This window comes from Epinephelus moara, chromosome 18, assembly GCF_006386435.1.
Source record: "Epinephelus moara isolate mb chromosome 18, YSFRI_EMoa_1.0, whole genome shotgun sequence".
NCBI lineage: Eukaryota > Metazoa > Chordata > Actinopteri > Perciformes > Serranidae > Epinephelus > Epinephelus moara.
The window spans coordinates 25171850-25189905 of NC_065523.1; the positions used below are offsets into that span (position 1 = coordinate 25171850).

Genomic DNA, 18056 nt, shown 5'->3' on the forward strand with positions numbered 1-18056 from the left:
TGGTTTTGGAACAGGGAAGAAACGTATATCTTTTTCCAACCTCTCCAGGTAACAAGTATCATTAATACACGACGTGCCCCAGGCACAACATTTAGCTCCAAATCCATAAAACCAGCCTGAAAATGAAGGAAATCTGAAACGATTGCATTAGAGTCAATGGAGCAGAGCTGTGTTGCTGTTGTTGGACCCTGGTCTGAGCCAGCTTTATGCTATGTTATGATTGGCCAGTCTGCGTCTAAGGGCGGGACTTAGTGAAGGCTTAATTACTTCCTCATGGTTGTGTGCCTCTGTGAACCAGTCATGCCGCACTTAACAAATACATCCATGTCTGTGAAAACATGGATGCTTCACACACATCAGTTCAATATCTGAACAAGTAAGTAATGCCAAAAGTGTTTTTTGCAGAACATTATGATGTGACAGTGAAGCTGACCTTTGACCTTAAGAATATAAATGTCACCACTTCATCATTTTATCCTACAAGACATTAGAGTAAAATTTTGTCATAAATAGCGTTTGAATTCTTGCAAAATATAGCTAAAAAACAAGTTTTGTGAGGTCACAGTGACCTTGACCTTTGACCACCAAATTCTAATCAGTTTATTGAGTCCAATAGGATGTTTTTGCCAACTTTAAGAAAGCTCCCGTAAAGAAATTTTTGAGATATTACTTTCACGAGAACACAACGGATGGGGTCACAGTGACCTTGATTTTGACCACTAAATTCTAAGCAGTTCATCCTTGACTCAAAGTGGACGTTTGTGCCAAAGTTGAAGATATTCCCCTCAAGGTGTTCTTGAGATATCGTGTTCACAACAATGAGACAAATCAGGCCACAGTAACCTTGACCTTTGACCTATGACCACCACTGTTGAGTCCAAGCGAATGTTTGTGCCAAATAGAAGGAAATGCCCTCAAAGTGATCTTGAGATATTGCATTCACAAGATTGGGGCGTACAGACGAATGGACAACCTGAAAGCATATTACCTCTGGCCAAGGCTTTTGCTGAATGGTGATTTTTGCATTTCATTTTCACTGAAAAGGAAATAAGTAAAACAAATTTTTTTTTTTCTGGGGTCTGTACATAACAAGCATGTTCCTTTATTTCTGGAATATGATTTGCAGGCCAAGTCATCTCTGTACCACCACAATGCTTCATTTATAATAACATGCTACATCACATTTTACCTTTATAAGAAAACTGTAGCCCCTGTGATTTAGACATTGCACTTAGCCATATTGCGTTTTCAATAATAATTTGATTCATTGTGCCCTAGCTCATAATTAAAAGACATTTCCTCACAAGCCTTTTAATAGAAAGCTCCCCAATGGTCCCAGAGGGAAGGTGGTGCAGGAAAATGTCGAAGCCCGATGTGTAGCCGGGCAGAAGTTGTAATCAGATTAGGAGTTAACCCTAAGCATCCACAGTGGAGGTCATCAGCATCAGTGTGCAGCCCTGCTCCAGGCTGTCATGCGTCTCCAGCAGCTGAACATATATGCATATTGCAGCTTGTCACACACAGTATCAGCTCAGTCACGACCCTTTTACAAGAAAGCGAGACAAAATCCTTCAGAATTAGTAACGCACAACACAAACAAACTGTGGTTTACGGTGGATTTTAGCACCGGCTGCATTTTCAGCTGCTCTCTAATATCACAGAAGCCATAAAGCCTCAGATGGATCTTTTGTTTGCTGGTCCCTTCAGGCCAATTAATGACGCCGTGTATGAACTGACAACTGTGATACACCACACAAAGCTCTCTGAATGGACGGATCCACTTTTAGCAATGCTTTCCTTCCCCTCTCTGTGAGTGGAGAAACATACATCCGCTGTGTAACCCTGCATTTACTGTGGCTCTTGTGCGGAAGTAAAGGGAACTCTGCTCTTAGGGAGCTATTTTTAATTCTCTGTGGTGGCGTGTGTGTTGCTTCGGGCGCTGTAGGCAGAGAGGGGATGGAGGATGCGGGGTCCACAAACTGAAAATGAGTGTTTCTGTGGTGACAGGAGGAGGTTTAGGTGGCAGTGGGGCTGGTGAGTGCAGCTGGGATCCAGCCTAAAGCTCCACTGGGTGCGTAAAACAAATGAAGACGAATGCCAACGTACAATACACACCCATTCTTGAACACACACTTAAATACTCTACGGGAAAGTATTTCAGCTCTTCAACAGTGATGCATTTGATCTATTTTTCTGGCGATTTGCTGTTTTTAGCATCACAGGAATGGCAAGAGCTAAACAAGCGTGTATGAGAAATAAATCACACTACTGGGTGTCATTTTCTAATATGTGTTTATTAGTTCCTGTCATCATCCATCTTCTCTTTCTGCCTCTGGAAATAACCACCTGTATTTCCTTTAACTTATGCCATTTCTATGGTCAAAATGTCAATAAAACCGAGCTAAATGTTGATGTAAACAATCCATTGAATACATTTCAATGTTTGAGACTTGCCTACTTGTCTTTTTTTTGTTATCAAAGCTCAATAAATTACAGCAAAAAACAAAATGGCAACAGATCAAAAGACTTTAGTGTATGTGTGGCCAGATTTAATTCATGAAAGGAACGCCATACCCAGTGGAAAGCAACAAAGAAATGCCAGGAATGAACATGAATAACAACGGGTGCTCTTTTGATCTTACAATCTTGTTGTCCAATAATCTTGTTGCCTCCTCTGAAAATTTGCATAAATTGATTGAAAACCACAGTGATTTGTCTTTTCATTTGTAAAATGTCAACGCTGCTGAACTCGCGTCACACACTGAAATAGTACGTTGAAATTGTTTTCAGTGTTCGGTGGACTCGTTCCCTCTTTGTTTGCAAGGTGTTAGAGTGTGTGTCCACATATGGTTTTTTCTGAGGAAAGATGAGGATAGAGCGTATGCAGCCACAAGCGGGCTCTTACAGAAAGGTGCTGTAAGACCTGTAAAAGTGTCTTTTTTTTCCAAAGTGCTAGGCCTCTTTTTTTCCTGTGGTTGAAAAACTAAACTTTTCAGAAAGGCAGTGTAGTAGTCACTGTCACTTCTGGCCAGGCAACCAATCATATTGGGCGGGCAGGACTTGTAACCCTGGTAGGGTATTTTCTGGGTCATAGGGGGTTGGAGTCTATCCCCACTGACATTGGGTGAGAGGCCACACCCTGTAGAGGCCGCTAGACCATCACAGGGTGGGCACATAGAAACAGACAGCCATTTACACTCACAGGGACCCGGCGGTGACACTGAAAGAAAATGCAAACTCCACACAGAAGGAGCAGGTTCGAACCGAGCGGCAACCTCCGAGGCTGAGAAATGAAGCCAATGCAGAAGTGCCAAAAACTGCAGTTCCTCTAATGGCCACTTGAGGCTGACTCCAAGACAAAGTAAATCCCTATAGACCCCCATGTTATAATGCCCAACTTTACGGCACAAATAAACATGTTTAAAGCCTGGTATAAAAATTGGTTTTGGTCTATAGCTAATTTCAACATTCATGACAACTGTCTGGGGGTGAATTCCTGTCATAACTCACTCTTTCACTCTTTACACAGGTTTAATGGTGGGGCCATTTGAGTAACAGGCTGTCTCTCTCTCTCAGATCCACCCCTCGCTCATCCACAGCTACAACCTCTTGTCCGAATAAGGTCACTTCTGGCTCCAAAAAACCAAATGTTGACGGCCAAAATGCCAAACTTGAGGCTTCAAAGCAGCAATCCAGAGATCAATGGCTGCAGTCTCTATTTCGAACCTAGAACCCTCTTACTGTGAGGCTTCCACCCACTATATAATATGTCAAACAAAAACTATCATAGCGGAGACAGAGGAGGTCATTTGTGGGAGCAGATTGGCCGGACACTGAATGTTGCTGTATGTTTCTATGAAGTGCTGGGATGAAGCACTCCTCAAGGCCCTGCCTCCACTCTTCTGCCAAAGAAAAATGCATGGGCGGACACACGGCCTCAGTGAAGCTAATATTATGGAGTTAGACAAATCAAGATGAAAAGTGCCAAAGTACCCTGCAGCTCAGACAGAGACTACTGTCTGGAGAAACAAAAAGAGTAGGTTTTGTACTAAAAAGACTGAAACTTTGAAAGATAACTCGCATCAGCTTCAGTTGAACTTTAAAAGTCATTATACAGAAACAGGTTGAATTTTATCTTCCATCTCATATTAAAATTGTGTCAAGAAGAGATCTTTTCTCAGCCAGTGTTAAACAAAAATATCCAACATACATACAGTATGGGCATGTGAGCATTGTATTGTATGTTGACAGACTAGAAAAAATGTGAACCTATCTTTTAAAGTTTAAATTTAATATATTTTATTTTATTTTATTTTATTTTATCTATGATTTTCCAGAAAATATAAATGTCAATATATTATCTCACATAGGGCTGCACAATTTTCAAAAAAAAAAAAAATTAATAAAATCATATTACAACTATTTTACAGATATTGCAATTGCGATAGAGTTTCATTGCATTTCATTTTCACTGAAAAAAAATTAAATAAATAAAAATAAAATGAAATAAAAAAGGTTGAGAAAGTTATTTTTTTCTGTGGTCCGTACCAAACAATCACGTTCCCTTCATCTGGAATATGATTTGTAGGTCGGGGCATCTCTGTAGCACCACAATGCTTCATTTATGATGATAGGTCATGACACATTTTACCTTTATTTAAACATTGCAGCTCCAGTGATTTGGATATCGAGTCGGCCATATTGGAAATTTAGTTTGATAATATTTTGATTAATTGTGCAGCTCCAATCTTATATACCATGATAGATGACTGACTCTCTTAAACACAGACACACACATGCACTCTCTCGTGGCATCACTCACCACTTTGGGTTTAAATGGCGGCTGGATCTCTCTGTTTGCCAGGCGCTCCCAGTCGATGCGTCTGAAGAAGGCCTGTTCCCTGATGTCCCTCTCCCCCTCTGGGCCACAGCCGAGACGCTTTGACGGATGCTTGGTCATCAGCTGGTGACAACAAACAGAAGAGGAGGGATTAGAAGATGTGACAGGGGCAGTTAGATGCTTGAGGAAAAAGAAAAGGTAAAAATAGTGAGGCAGAGAGAAAAGAGGCAGTGTGTATCTATGTATCAGCCATTCACTTCTTCTTGTTAAATCTTTGCTTCTTGCCTGCGTTATATTACACTGTCACATTATGCAGAGCCAGACTGACACTCATACCGTTTCCACTCATCCAGCTTTATGATACTGGCAGGAAATTACGCTGACTTTTCATCTATGGCTCGATTTCTGATTCAGCAGCCACCTTTAATTTTAACCATGAATCATTTTTGCAAATGAGAAGTGAAGCAAACAATAAGAATGAGGATTATCTCCTTTGTCACTGGCTGTGAGATGATGAATGATATTTCTTGTGGCGGCATGCAGCTACAGGGTGTAATATCATAATAAATGAAGGCAGGGTATTTTATTAAAGACTTGATCCGAATGGGCTTGGATCGTAATTGAATCTTCTCTGGAGTGTGAATTGACTCTGAAAACTCATTTCCTTGTTGGTAAATAATCATGACAACCATGATGCTGCTTCACCGTGATGATGTTACGCAAGTGATGCCAAAGTATGAGGGGAACAGGTGTCTGCTGAATAAAAGGCCGTTTTCAAAAAGCCACAGAAATTTCGACTCGACTGTACTGACTGTGTCGAAGGAACAACTATTATTTTATTTGCTGCTGTGAAAAAAATGGGAACTGGAACTGGGTATTTTGTTTGTGCAGAACATTGTTACCCAGCAACTGCAAAAATGTGTTGCCTCCTGATGATATAAATGGTATGAGAATTGGCTTTATCAAAGTATTAAAGCCAGCTGTCAAGGAGCAACCTTTTTAATGCCAGAAAATGTCTGTTATGCTTTTCACAACTTTCATGTTTTCAAGCTTTAATTACTTTTATGAACAACAACAACAACATAGTGTATGATGCAAGTCGAAGCTTTTCAAAACAGCCCCTGCTCTCCCTTATATTACCAGCCAACAATAACTTAAAGGAGCTCTATACAACATTCAAAGCGTATCTATGAATCAGAGTTTGTCTGCACACGGCTCTCAACATGGAGGTGGCTGAGCTAGCAGCTAGTAACTAAGGTCCGATGTGTCCACATGGCGACTTTCTTGGGCAGAAAAGTGGTGGTTAGGTGCTGGGGGGTGCCTCATGGGAAACAACTCAAAAAAGATGCTTGTGCCCAGAAAAAATGCTATGTGGACACAGGCAGTTATAGTGCTAGCAGCTAATTTTCTTACTGTGTGAACAGCACTAACAGTGCTAACAACCGCAACAGTGCTGACAGAGCTAATGGTATTAACCTGGGGGAGAATTGGAAGGTGGGCACTACACTTGTGCAACAATGCCATCTTGACATCAGAGGTAACCGCCATATGAGCTAAGAGCAGAGTGAGGGCGATTAGCTAGCCGGGCAGATACACACAGACGCTTATGCCGGGTTCACACTACATGACATGCTTGTCTGTTCTGACGGTCACTATGTTAGATAAGGTGATTGTGGAGTCATAAAATCGTGCTGTTACTTGGCCGACAGACATGATAGACTAAATGTAGATCCACGACCAAACATCGCTGGTCGTCTTTCATAACATGCATGATGTCATCGGATTATTCTTGTCGTATTTTTATTATTATTTTTATTTCACTCACTGTGTCTGTTCATGTGCCAGCCAAAATGTTGTTGTAGTAACATACAAAGTGACAGCAGATGGCAGAAGCTACATTTAAATATCGTAGGCAAACTATGCAAGTCACTGAATCCTCCACAACAAGTCCCTGAAAATGTTTCACAATAAAAGCCTGTTTAGAAAATGAGGGGATCCTCTCAACTCAAATTATAATGGGCTTTTAATTTGTACACATACAGGAAGTGTGACATTAACTTTGAAAAGGCAAAAGGAAGTGGTAAAAATATAAAAATACAGAGGGAATAATAAATAACTGCCTGTTTATAATGAAGTCTGTTTCAAATGAAGCTGGTAGCCTCTGCAGTTGTGCTGAGTAAAACCCCGCCCCCTTTTAAAAATTGTATTCCTATACATCCTCCTTTATGAAGAAATGTGCTAGCTTGATGCTAATGGCAGCCCTCACCAGGTTGCTAAAGTGTCTCTGCTGTTTCATGCCAGCATTTTTCTTTTTTTACCCTGTGTGGTAACATCTCCAGAGGAAATTGCTATACAGTTGTTGTTCATGGCAGCAGATCGTTTGCTGCTATATTAATGCTCTGAATACTGTATAGAACTCCATTAAAATTAAAGTTGACAAAATGATTACTGTCGTTAGTTTCAAGGTTTCTTTAATGCCGCACCAGCATTCAAATGAGTTAAGTAAATAAGTAAAACAGTGTATGGTCCTTTAAACAGCACTTACTCCCTTGCAGATGGAAACTGCTTCTTTGGACATGGACTTGGGGTAGGACACGTTGTGCTCCATGATGGACTGGAAGAGCTCATCTTCATCCTCGCCGTCAAACGGAGGCTGAAGAGAAAGACAAACAGTGTCACAGCTTGAGGGTTGTTCTGTGAAACCTACTGAGGTGACAAGAGCAGCATGTGAAGGTGAGGTGAGCAGTGAGAACAGGTGTATGCTGCATCACTGTCTTGTACTTATAGATATTTAAGTAAGTGGTCCCCTGTTGGTAATATGTGTATTATCGTCACACAGATGAGATCAAAACATTATCTAAATCTCTGTGCATTAAAACATTCACTCTCTTGTGAAGTCAAAAACAAACAGCAAATCCTGTTATAAGTGTTATTTTGTGTGTTTATGTGTGGGGTTCATCTTCAGTAGGAAAAAAATCCTCTGCTACACTGTTGCCTGGAAACTGGAAACCTTAAGACGCACTCTTGCTGTAAGTGTCTCAATATTTCACTGGACAGTCAAGATAACTTTCTGGTTTCTTATCCCAAGGACACACGTTGTCAACAATTTATAACCGCTGAAGCTAGCGTCAGACAGTGTCATGATAACAATTTAAAGGCTTATTAAAATGCTGATTTTTCTTTATGGTAGTGACTGATTCATGAAAATGTGTCATTTTACCTCCTTACATTTTAATTTAGTAGACAACCCCAACGTCCATTTAAAAACATTCATGTATAAATAACCTACTAACCTAATATTGTCATACAGTTATAAACAATCTGAGTTTGTCAGTGGCAAAAACAAGCACTTGTAGTGGATGTAAATTGATGGCGCACAATTGCCCGTAGGGATTACATCACAGCCTGTTACACCACTGCGGCTGTTCTCTCCATTTGTTACTTAAGCCCGTTTCCACCAAACACTTTTGGTATGGTACCTTTGGAACCAAAAGTAACCCTTCACACATGGTACAGTACGTAGACCCTAGTGTCTCCACCGCAAACAGTACTCTTAAATGTGGGCGGGGTTGTTGTCACTCACTGCTCCGTCCAGCACTCACTGTATTTCCTTATTATCGGTGACACAGATGGAAGTCTGCACCGCGTTTATCTTCCACAGAACGAGGCTGCACACCGACATTTTCAGAACAAAATAAAACAGGCTGCAGTGAGAGTCTCTCTCCATGGGATATTTAAATATAGCGGGTTTGTGCATTTAGTCCGTCTCAGGCAAGCTCAGGGGTTTAGTGTTGCTGGAGCCCACAGGAACGATGCTCTGCAAAGCTTTTTTTTTTCTCCAAGTGAGGATTGGGATATATGCAGTCTGGTTGAATCCACTCATTACTAAAAGTGTATGTCATCCAAGAGAGACAATAAAAACTAAATTAATGGTCAAACTTGTTACATTCAAATTTAAGGTGTGCTGATGGATTAATGTTGTCAACTTGTGCACTGAGCGACATAACAAGTTAAGGTTCCACATTAAAGTTGCATTAAAGTGAGAGGCAGCAAAACATCCTTTCATTTTATAGTTACAGTCGAATAAAACTCTCCACGGTATGAACAGTGGTTACATGAGCCTCAAAACCAGCCACAACTCAGCCCTGAGCAGAGTGACCATCCTCTACTGACCAATCAACAGACTGCAGTGTTCACAGCTCCACCTTTTAGTACCAGATCTGTGTGCTAGGTACCCCAACAGAGGGGGGACCAAAAATGGGGACGGTACCATTGGTACCATCCACAACTTTTCACAGTGGAGACAGGAAAAAAAGTGTACTGAACTGAACTTTACCGTACTACTCCTCAAGTAATCATTTAGTCTATACATTTTTGGATTATAAGAACTAAAAATGTCTGTGTCTCTTGCCCTTCATCATATGGCGACAGAAAAATGTTGGTGTTGCACATCTGCAAACCACAAATGTGTTATATTTGCATGTTTCATTCTGATTACATGTATACAACCTGACCTTGTCAATGAAAGTGAAGGGGATGGTGGATAGCATGACACCTTGGTGTGACAGCTGCCAAGCTTTAGATCACTGTTCAAGACCAACAACAAAAAAAGCTGTTTTTACATGGCATTTCCAGCCATGATTGTGGCACCAAAATCAAGTATTTTAAGGCAAAACATGAACTTTTCCTCACCGAAACAAAGTAGTTTGTGCCAGAACATAACCACATGTTAACTATAGCATTATTGATATGTAAAGTTTAAATGTATCCGCTACATACTAATGTACAAGTGCGACATATCTGTGGTTTGCAGAATCATATAATGCCAGCGTTTATTCTGGCAGCTAGGCTTAGCTACTCTGTCTTTACTAAGAGATGTAACAAGCAAATATTTTTAATACTGATTAATCTGTTGACTTGTTTTGCAAGTAAGAAATTTGATGTTCATTCTAAAATAAAGTTTTGTCTGACAAAAGATATTGAATTTACAGTGACACAGAACAGTAACCAGTGAATGTTGCTTCTTCTGCTCGATAAATGACTTAAACCAGTTATTGAAAGTGTTACAGGACGACTTTATAGATCCGCACCACTAAATGTATCTTCCTTATTGAGGTATATTATTAAAAAAAGGAGACGTTATACAGGAAAAATGGTGCAGTATATATATAAAAAAAATTACCTGTCCTGCCAGCATCTCATACAGAAGAACTCCATAAGCCCACCAGTCCACTGATTTTGCATAAGGCTGGTATGCTATAATCTGAAAAACAAAAATTTTAAAGTTAAAAAACATAATCATACATGCACACACACTCTACCCTGTTTCTGTATTCAGACGTTCAAGTGTTACATATAACCCCAGAGGGGCACGGTAAAGCTGTTAGGAGAAACAGTGAACAGCAGTGCTGTAAAGAAGCATTTCTCTCATCTGAACTCTAAATCAACCACCAGTAAATATAGTCAGCTATTCTCAGCTGCCATAACAAAGGCGCTTTCTGCTACCATCCAATTTGCCATCCTACACCTCCCACCCACACACAGTCTACACACACACACACACACACACACACACACACACACAATAATAATCATGTAGACGCAAAGAGCTAAAACACAGCTGCACTCGCCTTTAACAGAGAAAGAAATACAGCACTTTATCCAGTTCACAAAGTCACAATTTACCCACACATGATTTACAAGTATTTACGTCTCTCTGCTTATACTAAATCAAAAAATACAGCTATGAGTTTGCATCCTGCCAAAGGTTATTTCTTGCCCATACATTGCCCAGAAAATGATTTAAAAATGACTTTCCAGGTCAAAAGAGCAGAGATTTTGTGTCACGATGGCACAAAGAGAAGTGAGAGAAGTCATTACGAAGCATTCACCGTCCACTGGGAAAAAAATGCTTATCGAGTCGTCTCTGATTTATTTTTAAAGCCCAGAAAATCTGGAAAGAGACCCGTTTAGATGAAGTTTCCTGTGAGAAACCGGGAGTAAGGGTTTCCCTCACCTCCCACCTGTGAGACAATGTGCTCCCTCATGAGTCAGAGCAGACAGATGGGAGTGGATATTAAAATACATGCGCACATATTTCAAACCAAACAAACATCTCAGTACTGAATAATATATAATGAATCATCATTGCTCTTTACTCTGTGTAAATAAAAGCTTCGATTTGTTGTTGTACACCTAATTCTATTCACTAAGAATAGTACTATTTACCCTACAGTGTACAATATATTTAGATACAGTACAGTATATCACAGTTTGATAACGGTAGTGAATATACATCGTCTCTTGGTAGCATAGAGCAAGTGGTTTGGATTAGTAAACCTAAAATATTCAACTCCCCTCCGGACATGCTTTTAAAATATGATTAATATTTTGTTCGGCATGGTTTTCCCTCATAACAAAAAAACAACACAATTACACAAAAGAATAAAACCTGAAAGGTGTGAGGGTGACTGGTGAAAGAGCAGTGCACATCATGATGGCTAACATTAGCATGACAGGGGCAACATCGGAGAGATTCAGACACATGTTTAAGCCTCAGTCAGACTAAGAGTCAGATGAGGAGTCCGTTATGCACCAAAATCAGCGACGAGCAGATGTATCAGAATCGTTAGTGTAGTTAGCATCTTTTATTTGTTTATGTTGTTTGTTAGCTTGTTAGCTTGTAGGCTAACTGGGAATGGCTAACACAGCGTGAGTGTTTATGGAACAAATATGGTGGATGATAATGGATGAAGTACCTGAAAGCCATACTTGAGTAAAAGTACATATTTCCTAAAAGACTTACAGCATCTGATATTCACTGTACTTAAGTATCAAATGTAATTTTATATTAAATGTAATTAAGTATTGAAAGTAAAAGTAGTTAATAAAGAAAAATGCTCTTTGTAAAACAGCAAGCAGGCAGAATTTTAGAGTTATTAAGTTTATTTCTCCTTTCAAAGTGTACACCACCTTAAAAATGTTCGGGAACGAAGACCGCGCTCCATTTTCACCCCCCCCCCCCCAAAAAAAACATTTTCTTTGTTTTTCTTTTTGCTGTTAGCTCTCCCTTTTCTCTCACTTTCCACAGAATACAGGAATCACCAGGGGGTGCTATCCATATTAGAGCAGGTGAAGAGATGACTCCCCCACTGTCTCAGCTTCCCTGGTTCTGTTGCACCATCCTCCCTTCAGCCGACACTGGAGCCTAATTTCTACCATCACTACCCCTTCCTTACTTCCTTTCCTGTCCCTACATTCCCTTATCCCTCCATCCCATGACCCTCATCCCTCAACCGTCATCCCCATCATCCATTATACATAATAAACTAATTGCAATCTATAACTCTATTGGCGTGGTCTTTCATAGTGAATAAGGATTTAAAGAACAAAATCCACTTTTTCCCTTCCTCCCATTCCTTCATTAGACCATCCATCACTTCCTCCCTCCTTCCTCCTTCCTTTCCTTCCCTACTTTGTAGTAAGTAACCGAGACGTTTAGGTGAAATGTATTGGACTAAACGTATAATTCAGGAAATGTCGTGGAGTAAAATTGAAAGTTGACAGAGATATAAAAACTCAAGTAAAGTGCAGATACTCTCAAAAATACTTGGGTACTGTAACAAAGTATTATTACTTAATTACATAACCTCTGGAACGCACCAGGTCCAGCTGTCTCTGCCCTACCATCAAGTATTTTGTATATACTTCAGAACGTGCCTAACAGCGTTGGTGAATATTGAGAGGTAGGAAAAGTTTAAGGGAAATACGATTAATTTAAGACAGCATTTTTGGTCCACTTCAAAATGTATCCCCTCTATAATGCACAAATGATGCTCTACTATCAAGTGTTTTATTTTGTATATACATCAGGTCATGCCTAATAACCTTGGTGAACTTGGTGAAGATACTACGTTTCTTGCAATAAAAATGGGGAGATACACATTTTGTCATTTTGTCCGCAGCAAAATGTTTGGCATGGAGAAACTGACTGACACTCCTGCTGTGCTTGGCTACAGTTGCCGAGCTATGATTGGCTGATGTCTTTTCGTGGCAGGGGTTTAATGAATGGCAAATCACCCACAATTAAAAATCCATAATATAGTGGACAAGAGAGTCTAAAAATAAGGTGCAGCACAATCATTACTGCGATCTGGGCCCTGTTTCTACATCTCATTCTCACCTCTGGTGCGATGTAGTCTGGGGTGCCGCAGAAGGTGCGTGTGGTCATGCCTTCATACATGTTCTCCTTACACATGCCGAAGTCAGCGATTTTAATGTGGCCCTCCGAGTCCAGCATCACGTTGTCGAGCTTCAGATCCCTGCAGCAGACACAGGATGTGAGCATTTTTCATTTTTCTGTCTGGATTTGCGGCTGCTTTGATGCGTGTTGAGTGCTGCTGTCTGTGTCCAGAGAGGAGCAGCACAGAAAAGTGTTGCTCTGCACCACTGCCACCTCTCTGAGCAGTTTATCTGACTGCAGCACGCATCATATGCTGGGAAACAAACAATAATTTCTTGGCTTGAAATCATTTTTTCCTCTTCGTTTTGTTCGCTCTTACAGTTCAGTCAGTGTCTGCGTGTTTCATGTCTCAATTCTTCACTCTCTTCCCCTCCTTATTCGCCACTCCTGGCAGCTATATCTGTCACAAAGCAGTGTCACGATGCCAAGCACAAGGCTTGTGAGATATGCAGAATGGATGTGAGTCCTTAGCTGGAGTAGTGAAGAGGAACAGGGTGACCTTCGTCTCTGTCAAGCATTTCTTTTTGTCCCATCTATTTTTGCTTTTTTGCATGAGGGGGATCAGTATGGGCTCTTGTCTCCTTCCTGAGGGTATCCAAGCTGTGCGGTGTACACACAGCAAGTCAAATCTACACATCCATTTTTAATCTCTTTCTTTCATTCATTCTGTCTCTGGACCTGCTTACTTTTCCTTCCCTCTCTTAGTGTCTTGTCTGTTATCTCCTGATTGTCTTGTCCTTTGTCTGCTTCACTCTGTCCATCTTGACGTCTACTTTATCTTGTCTCACTTCAATTCCCATATCTTGTTTTTCCTCCCATTACACTGCCTCAAAACCACTTCCTGTCGCTTTTTCCTTTTTTGCTCTCTGTCTTCAATGAGTCACACTTGACTCCTTTGATTTTCAGCACACAGGTAGCCTTTATATTTCTCTTCAACAATACAATACCTCATCTATCCATCTAAAATATTTTCCTCTGATGGATTTGTAAAATGTAAAAAGCCAGCATGTGTTTTGTTTCCCGTGTAGGAATGAATGAATTTGAGGTGAATGCATCTCGTCATTAGATAAAAAATGGTTTCTCTCTGACTCACCTGTAGATGATTCCCTTTCGGTGCAAGAAAAACAAACCGACAGCAATCTCAGCAGCATAAAACCTGCAAAATTGAAAATGAGAGAATAAATATGCATCTTCACAATAGACAGCTAGTGAATAAAAAAAGCACTACACAAGAATCCCTGGCCCTCAGGACATACACTGACCATGAACCATTATTCCCCATCTGTTGACTATTACTATCTCTTAAAGGTCTAGTGTGAAGGATTTAGTGGCATCTGACAGTGAGGTTGCAGAACTGACACTTTCCCCTTGTGCCAAGCGTGTAGGAGAGCTATGGTGGCCGACGTAAAAGAAGCAAATGGGTCTAACTAGAGTCAGTTTGGTTTTTCTATTCAGGGCTATTGTTGAACAACATGGCAGACTCAGTGGGAGAGGACCTGCTCTGTATGTTTACGTAAATGTCTCATTCTAAGGTAATGATATCACATTATAAAGCGGACAGGTCATATTAAACAATCTGATTGGTTGTTAGCTGTGATATAATTCCTTTACACAATTCCATATCACTTTGAGTAACCTTGTAACCATAGAAACTGGTAACAAACTAGTTATCTGGCTGACAAACTGTTGCAACATGAATCCATTTAAGGTTAACTTCAACCGCCGTGGTGGCCTAAGCGAACTACGGAGGAGTGGATTGAGGAGTGCATGTTTCCGAGGGAAGAATCTGCAGAACCTAAAAGATAACGTGCAGTGATATGTAAAAATGAAGCCAACTAACTGAAAGAAAATGAGCTACTAGTGAACAAAGCTTGGAGAAAGTGGAGTAACAGCCTCACCACGGCAAGCAACACACCTTCACCTAACAAAATGTGCAAGCCTACAAGCAGATTTCAAGGTCATCCTACTGATGCTGGGCAGTTTTTCAGTAGTTGCACAATAGATATCAAAATATAAATTAATATAAATAAATAACTAAATGATAAAATCTATCTGTGATTAAAAAAATAAGAAGAAGAAATAAGAATGAATGCGTACTGTGGTTAGCTTTAATCGTACTGGAAATTATGTAAAATACTGTCATCAGACTTCTATCTTAAAACAATATGGGTGGGACCCTGTTCAGTGCCTGGTGCTGTGTTCACACTGGGTGCGAAACAATTCACACAAGTGAATTACATGTAAAATCAAAAGACACGATTAGATGTGAATTCCTGCCAGGCAGCTTAATGGACGAGACACAAATGAGCAAAATTATTGTGCAAATTAAGCAGAATGAATGAAGCGAGTAGAGCAATTTCTCGTCATATGCTCATGTGCAGTGACGATAACCAATCAGCACTGAGATCCTCTGAGGACATATGATGCTGAGAATGTACCAGCGGAAGGTTTTTGGTCATTTTTACTTGCGTATGACTTGAATTACTGGCGTATGAAGTGAGTCGACACAAAATGTTCTTGCGTTCAAACTCACGCAAGTAATGCAACTTGAAAATTTGCATTGTGCATTTGATGTGAGCAAACCATCACACTGACAAAACTTCAGACTGTAAATGGCCTGTAAGGCAGCAGATGACTTCACCTGCTGCTTCAATAGTTCCCACTTTAGTGGAAAACCTTGAAAAAAAGTCACATGTAGTGAAATTGATTAGTCGACTGACTGAATGTGGAAAAACTGAGACATTCTGTTGAAGTTGCACATATTTTTCTTCGGATATTTGTTTTGTAAATGGATAAACGTTTCCAGAATGGACTTCTTGTTGTTATTTTTAGATTACTATGTAATGGTTTTACTGGTCCGGCCCACTTGAGATCAAAGTGGGCTGTATGAACTAATGAACTAAAATGAGTTTATTCTTGGTAACCGTTTTATAAAAGCAATAGCTCCCTCTCCGCCATGATATGTTGTGAGATTATATCACAGCTTTGTGTCGGGCGGCACAACGCCTCTTCGCTGTCATATAATCACAACACCACGGCCTGTCCTGAGCTGTTGCTTAAACGATTCTTATTTTCAGGTGATTAGAAACTAATGAAAACATGACATTTGATATTATATACCATTTCTGCTAATAGATGCCTCTAAATCCTACACATTGGACCTTTGAAAGCAAAAGGTATCCAAAAAATTATAAAAATAAATATAAAAAGCAGTTATTTGCACACAAAATATCAGAATTTTAAGAGTTACATATCAGTGTAGCACAGTGCTGCTGCTTTGTTTGCTTTGAATGTTGAATGTCTTTGTCATTGTGAACAGGTGCATGTGGATATAGATCCTTACACTGCCTGTGGCTCCTTGAATTTGCCCATACGTTGGATATGATACATAAGATCTCCCCCGTTGATGTACTCCATCACAAAGTACAGCCGATCCTACATTGAAAAAAAAGAAAAGAGAGAAAAGATGTTATTGACAAACAGCAGCTCTAAATGGATGCTACACAAAGACAAGTACAGTATGTGCACACTAAACCAGCACTGCATTACAGATAATTATCTTTAGAATAAAAAGCACCACACACATAATGTATCTTAACACCTGGTCCTCCAGAGCTATTATGAAAAGCCTGATATGATCTATTCTTTCAGGATGGAGGCTGCGGTCAGCTCGAATACCTGTATTATACATCAGGTAGCTTTGATCAGTAAATGTAGTTTTTATTAAAGACTCCTTGAGTCACCCTGTCTACGCACAGAGCTGACGTCATGCTGGAGACTTCGTATTCAGGGGTGGTCTCAGCTCAGTATCAATTTTCTCTGCAGGGGCGCCGGCAAAAGAGTGGGAATAAACGTAAGCAGGAAAAGCAAATACAGACGTAATGGAAGTCAGACAAACACACACTGGTTTAAAGCGTCAGGGATTGAAGAGACCGCTGGTGAAAGAATGATAAGGGAGCACAGTGGCACCCTTAAAATAAAGTGATATTTTTTTGGTGTGTGTGTCTGCAGCAGTGTAGGAAGTGAAAATAACCACGACGACTGTGGCTGAAGTTTTTCACACACCACAGTCTGGAAGCAGGAGTGGAGCTGCGTGAGGAAGGGTGGTTTGTCTCTCTGGGCCAAGACCCTCTTCTCCACCATCGTACATTCCACGTCATCATCCTGGATCACTACGTCTTTCTTCAGGATCTTGATGGCGTACAGCTCCTCTGTCGACTTCATCTCTGCCAGCATCACCTGCAGTTGATGAAGACGTCAAGGGTCACGATGAAACAAAAAGATGATGGCTTTTGAAACACCAAACAAATCCAAACTATCAGGCATTCTGATAAAGCATTACAATGATTAATCAAATCTCTGGTCTTGGCTCTCACCTTGCCAAAGCTGCCCTTCCCCAGCAGGGCCAGGAAGTTGAAGTCGCTCAGTCGCACCCGGTCCATGTTACCTGAGGGCAAGCTGAACCGCCGGTGGTCTGACGGCGTGATCACTTTCTTACCGTGACCCAGCTTGGCTTTCTGTGGTGTGCGACAGTGAAAATGGCATTAAAGTCAAACGTACATTCAATATTTATATCAGATGTACATTAGAAGACATGGAGCGCTGAGTCAGCCGTCATGCTTGTGTCTAACAGCTGGTCTGGAGTCACATCTGGCTTTCACAGAGAGTCTGAGTCACAGAGAGGCACTCATTTTTTTCTCGGTTAGAAGTGTCTCATCAGCTACTAATCACAGTAGGATTGTGTGTCGTGCTGCAGCCTTTCACTTAGATATAATCTCTATCCTAAAAACTGAAAACTTAACTCCCCCAAATGACCATTTGTGTATCAATAACTCACCCGATGTTGCGTTGAATGCATAAAGAAAACTTTCTCATATTCCTCTATGAGGAACAAAGAATCCAAAAACCTCATAGGGGTCAAAACATCCATTGACAAACTCTCTGCAACTCACGCAGTTTGATCCAAGTCTCATC

At 40.5% G+C, this 18056-nt stretch overlaps 1 protein-coding gene across 2 annotated transcripts in view; it reads right to left on the minus strand.

Annotated features, from left to right (window-relative positions):
* Nucleotides 1–18056, minus strand: part of prkcab (protein kinase C, alpha, b) — a 156791-nt gene that overhangs the window by 2723 nt on the left and 136012 nt on the right. For both annotated transcript variants that reach the window (XM_050068636.1, XM_050068635.1), the window contains 8 exons: nucleotides 17459–17599; nucleotides 17148–17321; nucleotides 16426–16517; nucleotides 14176–14238; nucleotides 13023–13161; nucleotides 10023–10103; nucleotides 7386–7493; nucleotides 4823–4963 (listed from right to left, as the gene is read on the minus strand). In XM_050068636.1, coding sequence (XP_049924593.1) covers nucleotides 4823–4963; nucleotides 7386–7493; nucleotides 10023–10103; nucleotides 13023–13161; nucleotides 14176–14238; nucleotides 16426–16517; nucleotides 17148–17321; nucleotides 17459–17599 — 939 coding nt within the window. The remainder of the gene's footprint in view (nucleotides 1–4822; nucleotides 4964–7385; nucleotides 7494–10022; nucleotides 10104–13022; nucleotides 13162–14175; nucleotides 14239–16425; nucleotides 16518–17147; nucleotides 17322–17458; nucleotides 17600–18056) is intronic.